Source organism: Anser anser (genome assembly GCF_964211835.1).
Source record: "Anser anser genome assembly, chromosome: 13".
Lineage (NCBI taxonomy): Eukaryota > Metazoa > Chordata > Aves > Anseriformes > Anatidae > Anser > Anser anser.
The window spans coordinates 3,296,144-3,310,483 of record NC_139734.1 but is presented as its reverse complement, the minus strand read 5'-3'; the positions used below and the strand labels follow the sequence as shown (position 1 = coordinate 3,310,483).

At 41.2% G+C, this 14,340-nt stretch overlaps 1 protein-coding gene across 9 annotated transcripts in view; it reads left to right on the top strand.

The window, feature by feature from the left end:
• Positions 1-14,340, top strand: part of TENM1 (teneurin transmembrane protein 1) — a 332,069-nt gene that overhangs the window by 287,657 nt on the left and 30,072 nt on the right. For all 9 annotated transcript variants that reach the window (XM_083797987.1, XM_083797988.1, XM_083797990.1 and 6 more), the window contains 2 exons: positions 11,608-11,974; positions 13,760-14,270. In XM_083797987.1, coding sequence (XP_083654113.1) covers positions 11,608-11,974; positions 13,760-14,270 — 878 coding nt within the window. The remainder of the gene's footprint in view (positions 1-11,607; positions 11,975-13,759; positions 14,271-14,340) is intronic.

Sequence of the window (14,340 nt, the reverse complement as noted above, 5' to 3'; positions counted from 1 at the left end):
CTGATGAGTGGGTAGAAGAAGGGGGAGTGAGCTGCCGGCAGAAAACCCAAATGATTCTAGGCTGAAGTACTTTCAAGCCAGGGTGAGAGCAGGTTAGCACAAAGCAACTGCAGGATTACAGAGAGCCAATTAATTCATTAGTATTACAGGCTGGAGGACCACACGCTGTCTTTTTAGGAGTTTCTCTACAAACTTGACAGTTTAAACTGCATTCTTGTAAAAGTGGAAAGCAAAAAATGCTTTCTTCTTGTCTTGTTTTAACACCCGGTACTTAGTATTGTCATTGTGTTAGAGAGCTACATGCCATCAAAAAGCAGCAGCTTGGTTCTCACTGTACCAAAGCATTGCAAAACTACTGCTCTTCATTTGCTTTTAGTCCTCTACCTGGGTGAGGCTTTTTGCCATGCTCTTCTAGTTAAGCATAACTAATGCATCTCAAATATTCAGAATCCTTGCGCTGTGTATCTCAGTGCTTTGCAGAAGCATGTTTTATATGTATGCTTGAAATCGCCGAACAGAAAGTACACAAAGCACAAACGATGATTTATTAGCCCTTTATTTGTGGTCTTCCTCACAGGAGACTTCCAGAGCTTTATTGTTATTTTTTCTAATTCTTGATGTATCAAGTAGTCCAGAAAAGCTGTTATTTTTTTTCCAGTATAAAGTTGTCCTATCCTCTGGTTTTTTTTACTCCGCTGCTTGATTTCTTGTCCTTTCTTCTCTGCCCTTGCTGGAGTACCAGAGGAACTAACAAGAGTGGAAGTCATGGCCCCAGCAAAATCAGCAGCTGTTTTGCCACTGACTTCAGTGGAACCAGGGCTTCTCTTTGGGTGCTTTGCCAAGCTTAATTGAAAGGGTAGTGGGTGGCAAGTGAGTAGCAGGGAGCAACTATCCTAAAAGGATGTATGTGCTTCTGAAGGACAGACCAAAGCAGGTCAGGGCCAGAGCCTCTATGGAGGCATTTTCAAACCTTTTCTGAAATGAGCCCCCTTCGAATAATTGTAGTCAGTCTTTGGTAACCAGAAACCTGTACAAAATAATTCCAGTGATAATAGCATATGCAGGAAAAAGCAGTCACTAGTATCCATACTTTGAAGAAAAAAACAAGCTGAAAACCTTTTTAAAAAAGGATCTTCAGGTAGAAGATGAAATAATCTTTTCCCAGGGATGGAGGAGAGGTTAAGTACCCTCCCTTTAACAGGAACTGAGAGAAAGGAGGCTCATAGGATTAGGACCTAAGGTGGAAAAGAACCTGCGAGAGCTCATGAATCAGACTTGTAGGTGTATAATGTGATTTTTAGAATATCAAACAGAAAGCAGGATGATTTCATCACAGCTAATTTATATTCTAATCAAATTATTCTATCACTGAATTTGAAATGTTAGTTATAGAAGCGAGATACCATGCGATGAAGTCATGCTGCAATTTCTTCCTTAAAGTCCGAAGTGCTCTTCTTCTATTGGTCACCTGTAGAACAGCAATTTATTTCAATTATCTGCCATAAATAATGCATTACTACTGAGTAAAAATACTATGTACATTTTAATCAGCTCTTTCAGCAATCGCATTCTTTTTCTTCACTGTTGAGAAATGGAGCATTGTACACTCCATGTGATCCAAGGTGAAGAGAAGACCTGACAGACTGCTGTTTGTGATTTTTATCTGACTTTTTGCTATTCACAGATGGTTTTTTTTTTTTTTTTTTCCTAATGACAAACTGCAAGAAGAAATGCCTGCAAGAAGTAGATGGCTGGCAAGAAGGTAACAGCTCAGCCCTGTGTCAGTGTTCTTGGGTGCAACCAGGGCTGGCTAGTTCTGAGGTTCTCCTGTCACTTTCTCAAGCACCCAGTTCCTCTGGCTGCTTCACATTTTAGTTTGTATGCACAAGTAGCCTTTGATTATATCTTCTGATTAATATGGTTTCAGCATGATGGAGTCTGGTGATGAGTTATTTATGGCAGAGGTCCTGTATCTGCATTGCTGAATTACGCTGCTGTAAATTTTTAGTGCAGCTTTGCCAGGCTGGTGAGAATCTGCGGTGGGTTGAGATACATTCATGACTATGGTTGAGATACATTCATGACTATATCTGATTTTTTCATCTGTTGAGGAGACATAGTGGACAAAATGTATGCATGAAGAATATATTTATACTTAATAGATACCTATATATGCACATATAACTATGTCTATATACATACATGTATGTATATGTGTTTTCACGTGTCCTGCAGAGCTACCATAAGTAGTCAGACAGTGAAAGCCCAGTCCCTGTCTTCCAGGAGCCTAAGCCCACTGATGAGAAGGGAATGTAGGTATTGGTGGAAGCATGTGGAGGCAAGCCAAGTAGGCAGTGTCCCTTCTTTTCTTTCAATCCAGTTGTTCATCCACATCCACTAGTAATAATGCCTACCTGTAATTTAAGAAATATGTGCTTTGATGGAGGTGATTACTACTTCAGCCATTTTTCTAAGATTGTCAGGGCTGGTACTGAGTGTGTGTATCTCTCGTCCTCTCACCAATCAACCCAACACAATCTGTGGAGTAAAAGGCACAGATGCAGCAGGTTTTGTGTGTTATAAAGTGAATAACTTCACTTGGAGCTGGCTTTATTGCCTCTATTCCAAATCTTTCAGGTTGCCCAGTGTGTTCTGCTTTGGGCATTTTGAGATGTTGCGCAGAACTAGGGTGAGGGAGACCAAATAAGTCTGGAGCTTGAATACAAGAGAGCTTTGAGGCCCACAGTCACCAAAGGTGATGGTGTGCTTCCTTCAGAGATGTTTTGTGCTGCAGGGAAAGAAATTATTGCACTAAGTCAGAGTTAGATTGTCCTACCAGAGTGAGAGCTGGGCTTTGTACTCTTGGTCTCTCCGTGGCAGGTCAGGTGAAAGCTTACTGAAATTAAACAAATAAAACCAGTGTAAGTGAAAAATAAAAACACGTAGGCATTTAATTCTATTGTCAGGTCATTGAAATTTTACATAGCTGCAAACTGCTGCATTTGAAACTATAAAAGCAAGTGTGGGAATGGTTGCATGACTGAAAGCATTGCACCACAGCAGCTGCTGGGAGGGGGTTCAGAAAAGCCAGCATGGCGATCAGTCTGGCCTGCAAATTGCTCCAGGTGCTAAGGGGAACCTGAAAGTCTGTAGATCCTGTCAAAACAACCCTGTAATAATAACTGCTTACAAAGGGCAGGACTTTGAAGCCTGGCAGCATGAAGGAACTCTAGAGGGTGGTGTTCCCTTGCTGTCTGGGTACTTGTTGGGTCTCAAAGCTAGTTATAAACAAAGGCTGAAAAGGTTTTAGTACCGAGAAGTGTTGCTTTGGAGGTATTAGCGGTATCTCCAGTATTACTGTTAGGACTGATTTATCCTTACAAGCTGCTGAAGTCAAACATAAGCAAGCTGTGGCAACCACGGAAGTAAGGGGCTGTGCCTGGGAGATGGCAGTGAGGAACGCCTGATTTCTCCTCTTCATGGTGCTGGCTTGGCTTCAGCATCTTTTCTACCATTGTTTCTGCCAAGTAAAAATGAATGAATAGGCACTGTGTTAGTGGAGGGTGAAAAAAAAGCAAATGTAAAGACAGAAATTGGTTGTATCCATTTGTAGCATGCCATACAGAGGTTGCATTTATAGGTGTGCATTCTCAAGTTTGGGCACAGAGAGACGCAAACAGAATGACAGAGAGCAGCACTTTATGCAATATGTTACTCTGACAATAGCGCTCACATTTGCAAACAAATTAGCTAAAAATGTCTGAAGGACATGCAGCTTTTACAAACTGGGCCTCATCTCCTGCTGATAGATTCCACTGGGACAGGAACGGCATGCAAAATGATACACTGCCTTGGAGGATAAATTCATGAAGTTCAGCAATGTAGGTCACACTGCAGGAAAATCATAAGCATCTGAACATCACTCAGTAGCCATTCAATCAACTGCTCAAAGCAAAATGGAAAACTGAACAGCATGTAGATATCTCTGGTGAAAACTGGAGAAAGTGATGATATGATGTAAAACCCTCTACGTCCTCCATCCATATGTGTTTCTTCTTCAATTTTTCTTGCCAGTTCAGAGTTAGATTTCTGTGTCCATATCAATGGTAACAACAAAGCCAACATTTTTTGCTATTCCTAGCATGAACTATAATAAGCACGTTGAATGGTTCATGAAGGGTATGTCAAAAATTCAGGGAATCAGGAGAGGTCAGATGATTGAAACTTGGTATAAGTAGCCTAGTCGTAAGCCAGTCATTTCATTGTGAAATGATTTTTGCATGCTCCCATCCAGGAGGATTCATAACATATACTATTTGTTTCACTGTTTTTGGGTTTTAAGGAATAAAGGAAAATAAAAGTTTTATAAAACAGTTTCTAGAAGTATCTAAATCTAGCACTGTGTAGAGAGACTCCTGTTGCTTTCTAGATCTAGAAAATACTGAGAACCTGAGATCCAGGATCTGCTAGAGAAGTTGAGAGCCTTTCTGAATACATCTTGGATTTTTCTTGAGAACTAAACTTTATTGTTCTAAACTTTATCGTTGTATGCTTTTCTGGCACAATCTGATAATGCAAATCCAAATATGCATCACAGCAATAACCAATGCCCTTAGCTGACAAAAATTTAAAACAGAATGCCTGCTTATAGTCTCAGACAAGGATCAAATACTCTCCAGTGAGTTTTCATGCAAGTATCTACTCGATATAAATGATAGTTACGTAGAATTTCTGCAAGGCGTACAGTTTTCTTGTTTGTTCTGCAAAATGCAGGATGCCTAAGTACTTTTATTAGCTGTTTGAAGCCTAAGAGCAGTATGCATTTGCTTTCAATGCAAGATGACAGCTAGTTGGATTACACTGATTCTGCTCAGTTTCAGTATCTATTGTGTAAATACTTGTGAAAAATCGATGGCAGAAAATCATGTTATGATAACAATTAATCTTGATGATAATTTCTGAAAAAGTAAGGACTCAAATTATTTCAATTGCTTTTCATGCCTAGAATTTTTTTATCCATGAAATTTTTTTATCCCCAGGGCCAGGGGAGAGCTGCCCAAGGAGTAGCACTGCCGTCACAGCTCACGATTCTGCAGAGACAGAATCACAGAATTCTGGGCACAAGCCTGTAGGAAGGTTTAATTTAAAAAAAAAAAAAAAAAAAAGTCTTGAGTTTGACTGAGTGTTCAGGGCAGAGCCAGAATATTTGGGCGATGTGTTCACAGCAGCTGGTGTTGCTCTCAGGGAGGGTTTTTGCTTTCTTTGTGAGCTGGAGTTTTTTTCAGTTTTGGAAATTTCATTTCGGTGTATATTCTCTTCCTCTCAGTTTTCAGGCTAGATGCTTTCATAAACCTCAGGAGTTACTGAAAGCAAAAGACATTGCAACATACTAGGTCCCACCTCTCACTATTCTCAAACAGCTTTTAATTACTGTCTCAATTTAAGCTTTTCAAGATCTTTCTCCCACCTTTTCTGCATTGGCAGCACAATGGCTTTCTGCATCCATAAATTCTGGACCCAGAATGGAAAGATGAGGCCAAAACTAGTGAGAGAGGTATTGAGATTTATGCAATCTTACTTCTGTGCCATCTCATCTTCCCAGCACAGTACCTGGCAGTGCAAGTTAGAAAGTGAGCGACAGCAGCGATAGTCCTGTTAGCTGGATTTCCAGCTACTCCCTCTCCCTCCTTTTGGTCATGCAAATTAACTGTAGAGGTGTGTTTGGAGGACAGCTATTCCCACTCCAGCACTGAGGACACGTTTGGGTTAGATTTAAATTCATGGTCTATTTTCAGACATTTTAATTGAAGAGTCTCAGATTCCTCCTCTCAGAGGTACCAGCCAGCTAGAAATACTTCTTAAATTCCTTCTGGGTGTTTAAGAAAGTATTTTTTTCATAACCTGTATAAACCATGGATACCATGTTTAAACAGACTTAAATGGCTTAGGAATCTAAGTCCCATTGATTTTCATAGTCAATGGGCTTATGTGTTTCTGGATAATCTTCTGTTACTAAATAAAGGCAGCGTGAAACCTGTCCCCATAGAAATCAACTCTTCCTATCAATTTAGTAGACCCAAGATTCCTCATACAGTCTTTGAAGTTGTGAAACAGAAAAAAAAAATCATAAGAAATTATGAAACAACAAGAGAGCTGGAAACAGAGCACAGCGAAGCTTGTGGCAAGCAAAGGAAGACGAGCAGTGAAAACCGGTGGTGTGGTCCTTGCATTTGCACTCCTCCGCTGCTCCCTCATCCACTGGAAATAATTAACGGCAGAGGTAGGCTGGCAGGCAGAGTACCCGGGCCATGATCCCGGGGAGCTGGTGGCCTTAAACCTCTGAGCTGCATCTGTAAATGTGCCACAGCTGCTTTCCCAGCCTAGGGTAGAAAAAAGCGGTCGTTGGGCTGCAAAACTCATTTATTTGGGTTTTGCACTGGGGAACGATGAACGCAGAGAAAGCAATATTTGTAAAGTTTAGAGCAGGGGCTGCTACAGCTGAACTGTATAATTCCGAATTTTATAATATGCAGCATCAGGAGCATGAGAAACAAAGGCTCATTCAGCGTGGGAGGAAGCTGTAATCCCACCATGGGGAAGTGTTCCCCTGTGTCAGACCGCATGAGCTGAATTGTGGCTCTGTGTGCCATTAAGGAAGAAGCTAAGCTGCTGAGAGGAGCTGACAGTGTCAGTGTCAACAAAAGAAAGAGCCCAGAAGTGAGATCAAACTGACAGAAGATGATGAAAAAATATCTGTGGTTGTCAACTGTGAGAAAATAGAGAGAAATATATGTAGTGAGACATCCTGTAAAACATTCAGGGAAGCAGAACCAGTCTCCTTCAGCCTTGCAAACTACATGCTCATCCCTGATGGACCACCTGGGCAAGTCCTTCCTCCAAGCCTTTTCTCACGTAGGGAAGGAGAAGAAAAGTGAAGGGGTTAGACAGAAAAGTGAAAAACAGTAAAACACCATTTAGAATAACATTGTGGTGTGAAACACGGGTAGGACTGGAAACAGCAGCTGAAGTGAGTATATATAGGAGGAGATGAGAAAACGAATTTAGCAGCAACAGAGAAATATGGAGGAGGTGGTGATCAGGTCTGCGAATGCATATCGTAGAGCTGAACGCACACAAAGTTAGCATAAATAAAAGTGCTTGATGCTGAGCAGTACAGATAGGAAGTAATCCATCAGTCAGGACTATCAAAAAAATTTTGGCATGAATTTCATGCTACTGCATGATGTTGAATCAAAACATACAAGCAATGCATGGCAAGAAATCAAAGCAATGGTGGAGCCTTTTTATGGATTTGTGCAGCTTCTTTTAATCCACGATAAATGAAGTTTATCCTAGTGAAATTTACCCCAGCACCTCGAACAGTTAAGCTCTTGAAATCTGCATCTGTGTACAAGGATAAATTTTTCCCTCATTACTTTTCTTACTTTGATATGAACTGTAGAGTGTGTTTGATCTGATTTCTTTCAAATAACACCAAAAATGCCACAGTTGTAAATTATTGTGAAAAACGTGCACAAGTTTTAGCCATATGGTCAAAACCAAAAGCAAAATGGTATTCTTCACGAACTAACACTGAAATGTTTGCCCGTGTTTGTGTATGTTCAAGAAGTATATTAGTGAATGCTGCTTTGCAAAAAAACTCACATTATTTATTTAATTTTAATCCTTTACTATGGGAGGAATATTTCAAGTTTTCAAAACCAGATAGATAGGTAGGTAGATAGTTATACAAACACATGAATATATTTGCAAGAAAGGAAAAAATATCAATCAGGTCTGAGAGCTATTTATCTCCCTAAATGTAGATCTCCCAGAGGGAATTCATTTAAATTGAAATCATCTTAGTGCACTTTGTGTTTTCCAGAACACTTGACATGAAAAAATGTATTAGAAAGCCAGACCAGTAGGTGTTAATTTTGCACTTCTCAAACCAGACATTGATTATTAGATATAACGGGAACCTTTATGTTGACAGTTAAATGCTGAATTCCCAGAAAAGTTGACATGTTAATACTTATATGCAAAAGGTCTCATTGCTCAAGGGTTCACTTGTTTCCGCACTGATTTCCATTGCATATGCTCAATCTCCGGTGAACTAAAACGGGATTGTCACCTGAAAATTTCGATCTGTGAAGTAACGTGCTGACTGCTACTGAACAAATCTTGTCTCTTTGTTTATAACGGGGTAATCCGCAATGCCATTTCTGTACACTGCTTAAAAAAAGAAGCCATCATGTATCAGAAAAAACACTCGTGGTTGGCACAATTTTTAGTTATAAAAAAAATACATATATGGGAGACGGCTCTCTACGGGGGCTTGTGAAGTTCTGCTTCAGATTAAACATACATTAACTGATTTAATATTCTAACCCTAACTGAGTTTTTTGTCTGGAAAAACTTTTTAATAGGCACAGTCATATCAGATGAGAATTTAAGTGCTTCTCCGTAATATGTTTATTGGCTTTGAATGAAGCACAACTGATGGTTTGGTCACAGAAATCTGCCAGAGGGCAGTTTGCTCGCAAAGAAAAGAAACAACCAGTGATTTCCTAAGGTAACAGTGAACCTAAGGGTGCACTTACACTTCAGCTTAAGCTGATTGAGGTGATTAGTTTTTAGCCAGCAACGTGTGACCACAGACGGCAGGAGCACTTAAAGAGCAGTCCTGCTGTGGGGGCTGCAGGGGGAGAAGGGCTAGGTGAGACGGCAGCAGCCCCAGCTCACACAGGCTTAAGATGCCATGAAGCTACATCCCGACAAGAGCAATACAGATGGTTTTCTAAATCTGTGAAATTCTTTCTCAGATTGAGAATGCTCAGCATTTTGTATTTGTTTCTATGTTTGATTGTTTTACTTGGCCTCTTTTTCCCTCCAGTTGCACTAGCATGAGCTTGCAGTGAGCAGCAGCTGTTTTTATGCTGCAGCCTCCAGACAGGTACATGCTAGCTTTAATATTTCACCTGGGATTAGACATTAATACATCCATGACTGCTTTAAACCTAGGAATGAGAAGCTGTAGCCATCCTTCTGCAAGCTTTGCAAAAAGCTAGGTGACAGGTCAGGTGTAGTAACCAGAATTATTTACATGTCCCCAGCTCAAATTTTACCTATTTTTATCATAATGCAGCTAGATTTACAGAAGTGATCAGTATGAAAGCAAATGTGCTTGCAGATAATGACAGCTGTTAAGGCTCAACCTCTTCGTGGGTTGTAGGCACCACGCTGCAAGTGAAATGGACATTTCCATAAAAGCTTGTTCTACCTCAATAAACAAAATCAGCCTCAAATCTATCAGAGAAAAAGTTGTTTTGGTCCAAATCAGTCTCTGTTTATCTGCAAGACACTAGACATACCTTCACAGTGGGAGGAATTCAATTTAGTCACTGGGGCAAAGACAACATGCCTGGTCCATGAAGGAAAACCAGGTATTAAAACATGGTAGGTGTTATGCAGAGTCATTATGGTAAAAATAGGTAGTTTCAGCCCGAAGTTTTTCTCACTACTAATCTAGTTATGGTTAATCAAAGATTATTTTTACAGCAAAGTGATCTGTGAAGGAGGCACTGCAGTTAAGGATGTCTGTTTGCTATTAAAAATAATCCATTTGCTTTGATAGAGCAATCAAATGTTCAGCATTAAAGGTACATTGCAGATATGTTTCTTCCAAATTTCCTGCAAATAGCCTTGCAGAGGGTTCAGCTTCCTAGTGAGCTCTCAGCTGAAGCGAGGAAAACACTAACTAGCAGCTCTGTGTACAGCAGCCTTAACACACTGGGTGAAATCCAGGCAATCTCACACGTCCAGAATTCAGCACCTTTATGGGAGGAATCCGCTTCCAACCGTTTCACCACATTTATCATCATTTGGAATGACTCTACCACCTGGTTCAGAAGAGATCTTGAACCCAACAGCATTAGTCTTAATGCCAGTTATTATGCTGTCTAGTAAAATGGACTGGGCACGAGGAGGAGTTTGATTACTCCGTGAGCCTTCGTAATTATGTGGTGCACCATGTAACCACGCAGGGCAAGACACAGTAGCCACAGTGCCCTCGCTTTATTAAAGCATCAATTATCAAACCAGCAATGTACTCGTGGAAATGAGGTTGTTCAGGAAATACCGATGCTCGCGAAAGGCAAAGACTTGGCCTTCAGCCTGGTGCTTGAGCTGACCCCAGGCGAGCAGGTGGCTTGCAATGGCCACACGCTCCGCCATATGTTATTCCGCAGCACTGAGCATTGTATTAGCATCTGCAGTCTCTACGTTCATAGATCTTTTAATTAGTGCAGTGGAAAAATTAACAAAAAAAAGCAACCAAATCGGTAAATGAAATAGTGGAAGCTTCTGTGACAACTGCATATAAATCCATTGCATTTTAGCCTGGCATTTATTCTCTTCTGATAGCTGAAATATTTAGTCCAGAAAAATTCCACTCAGATAAAAGCAGCCATCTCTTCACAAAGGATAACAAGCAAAGCACCCTCAGACAAAAATAGACTGTCTTGCAATCTCTGCAACTCACTTGTTCTCTGACCTTTCCACAGACAAGCTGCAGCCCAAATCCTCCATCAGCCATTAGCTGGGGAGTGGGACCAGTGTCCTCCGTTGCTGTTTCCCAGTCCACCACTTACTGAGCTTTCTCAATAGGAGGAGTTTGAAGCTGTGGCAAGCATGCTCTGCAGACAGCAGCCTCCCTACCAGTTGTCTTTCAGGGTGACAGACTGCCCCACCTCTAACTGGGAACATGCTATATTCCTCCAGATCCTGATGCAACAAGCATCAGGCGAGTGAGGTCATTCTTCTAGCATCTCGTCCAACGCAGTTTGGAAACTTTGCTTGGTTGGTACTCTCACTTGCATGGAAAAAGGCAAAAAGCTCACCTTAAGTATGAAGAATTTCCTTAATCCATGACTGAAATATTGAATTGACAAACCAAAATCATTTATAAGTAATTATGGCTCAGCTACTGTATTATGTGAAGTCTGATATATTGGTGTATTACTGTGTTACAAAGAATTAATGAGCTTGTATTTCTTATGGCACATCAGTCTTATTAACGTTTCTGGCCTGGTAACTAAATTGTGGCAATGTGTCGTACTCTCCTACTATGTCATTTTCCTTTTGTGCTAACGGTCAATTAAAGTGTTAGGACATTGACAACCTCTAACTGTTTTCCACTCTGCCAGTGTTGACTGCAGCCTTGGAACAATAACACTCAGACCTGGAGAATTTTCTGGCTGATATGGTGTGACATGAAGTGTATGCTTTTATTTGCATGAGTGCACAAGGTATAATAAAGTTCCGTCCTTAATGGACTTGTGCAAATACATTTCAGAGGGTGCAAAATTACTTTTGAAATCAAGTTTAGTTTCATATTGGTGCTGGATCTCAGAAAAGAGTATGCTTTTAGAACTTTCTGCCAAACACAATTAGTAGCCCATAGTAGCATAGCAGCAGTGGGCAAATCCACTGAGTGCCTTGATGACATGGTCATCAGAGATGGTTGAACACAATTGTCTTATTGTTGTAATCATTTTTTTTTTCTTGTCTTCTTTTCCCTGCCTTCCCCTCAATTTGTTTTCCCAGGTGCGGCTAGAGTGGCCAACAGACCTCACAGTGAACCCCCTAGACAACTCACTGTACATCCTGGACAACAACATCGTCCTGCAGATCTCTGAGAACAGGCGCGTGCGCATCATTGCAGGGCGCCCCATTCACTGCCAGGTGCCGGGCATCGACCACTTCATTGTCAGCAAGGTGGCCATCCATTCCACCCTGGAGTCAGCCAGAGCCATTGCTGTGTCTCACAGTGGGATCCTCTACATTGCAGAGACAGATGAAAGAAAGATCAACCGTATACAACAGGTCACAACCAACGGTGAGATCTCCGTAATCGCTGGAGCCCCATCAGATTGTGACTGCAAGATTGATCCTAATTGTGACTGTTTTTCAGGTAAGACAACACTTTTTTTTTTTTTCCTGTCCCGGGTCTGTTGAGACCTTCCAGCACAGCTGCAGACCAGCAAAGTGACAGAAGGAAGAAGAACTAAGCAATAGTTCAGTTTTCTTGGAAAACTGAAAACCTTATCAGCAGCTCTTTGTTTAATCCATTGGGTGCAGAGATGTGAGTCTTTCAGTTGGCACTGGAACCTCTGGGTGGGTTTAGATTTTCCTGTTTGAATACAGAGATTACACACAATTCAAAATGATCTCCAAGTATGTTTTTTTGTGTCAGCTTTACTCATGCTGAAGATGGTATCAGCCCCAGTGCAGATTGCACCTAAATGCTACTGGATCAGGCAGCCTTCTTCACCACAGAGTACCAGAATGTTCCACATCCAGTGAAAAGCACTAGCTCACACCTTCCCATTGTTCGTGTCCCACGGCACACCTAGCTAAATGATACAAGCACATGTTATTCAAAATGTCTGCTTCCTTGTGCTTTTCAAACGGGGCCCACCAGTCCTAGACCCACACCACGCCCCTGGGCATTCTCAGCAGCACAGCTCTCCCCTAAATGCAACAAAACTAATTTTGACTTTTTTTTCATACAAATGTATTTAATGATAGAACAAAGGAGAGTGTTCCCATCTACAGAGGAATGCGGTATGTTATCATCTTGTCATCTCCAAGAACTACTTTGTTCAGTTTCGTAATACCATCATAATTCTTAAGCCCCCTGTTTCAAGCAAAAGGTAAATTACTGACAAGAAAACATTAAGTATGTCAAGAAATGAGAGAAAAAAAATGTCAGCGGTCTTCCACGGGAGGTGAGTTCCTGACCCAGAGCTGCTAATCAGTCTCACGAGCTTTGCCACAAGCTGCCAGCTTCAGTTACGCCTCTGTTTGACCGGGGCTGAATAGGATGCTGTCCAGTGCTCCTATTGAGGGAATCTCCCCTCAGTTCAAAAAATAAAACCTGTGGCAAATCTAATGATTGTGCCAGTGCTGGGTTGGTGAAAGGCAGGGTCAGGCTGGCAGAGAGACCAGCTAATTTGTCTGTTTCCAAGGCAGCAAAGGGTATGCTGAAAATCTCCCTCAAATTGCATTTTTCGGTCAGGAGAAGGGGAGCAATAGAAACAGTAACATGTTGTTCTCCAAGAGTGAGGCTTAATATGCTTTCTTGTTAGTTACACAAAATCCTGGCCATGTAAAGTCATTTAGATATGCATATACAGCCCACAGTCATGCAAATATCCTCCCTGAACCTTGAAATACACAGTATTTATATATACCAAGTAAATTATCAAGTAATATCAGAAGGGGTGATTTTGAAGGCCCTTTTTGGCTATTATAATTTATTTTCCTGTAGTGTGAGCTTTTAATAAGTACAAACTAATCTTTGGTTCACTGTCATTTTAACCAAATTACTGATTTTTATTTTCTGTTTTATTTATATCACAATTCTATTCAGACTACATACCAACAGGCAAGAAATAGGAAACAAAACTTACCTGTCATAATTTTTTTTCCTTCACATTTTGCCATGCAATACTTCCCTGAGCAACAGGGTTTTGGAGTTAGCAGAAATGATGTAAATTAGATAATTTATAGTTTGTCTTTATTGAGACTGATCTAGAATTGCACCAACTTTAGACAATGGGGGTTTAGTTAATGGGAAGAAGATACTATTTTATTGACAAGTAAATGATCCTGAGGAGAAGCAGTGTGGCAGGCTTCGAGATTCAGCTTAAATACAGACATTACAGATTACTGAAACTGCCATTTTTTCCCACAGGTGATGGTGGATATGCCAAAGATGCAAAGCTGAAAGCACCTTCTTCCCTAGCAGTCTCTCCTGATGACACGCTGTATGTAGCAGACCTTGGAAATGTTCGCATCCGTGCAGTCAGCCGGAACAAGGCTCACCTCAGTGACACGAACATGTACGAGATTGCCTCACCGGCAGATCAAGAACTGTATCAGTTCACCATCAATGGCACCCACCTGCACACACTGAACCTCATCACGAGGGACTATATTTACAATTTCACCTACAGCGGTGAAGGGGATATCGGCACGATCACCAGCAGCAATGGGAATTCAGTGCACATCCGCAGAGACACGAGCGGCTTACCCCTGTGGGTCGTGGTGCCGGGCGGCCAGGTGTACTGGCTGACCATAAGCAGCAATGGGGTTCTGAAAAGGGTTTATGCCCAAGGCTACAACCTGGCTCTGATGACATATCCCGGAAACACAGGACTTCTAGCAACCAAAAGCGATGAAAATGGATGGACAACTGTGTATGAGTAAGTCCATGACATTAAGTGCCTGTTGTAAGGAACACTGTTTTAAACAAACATTGAATTTTTTTGAGTC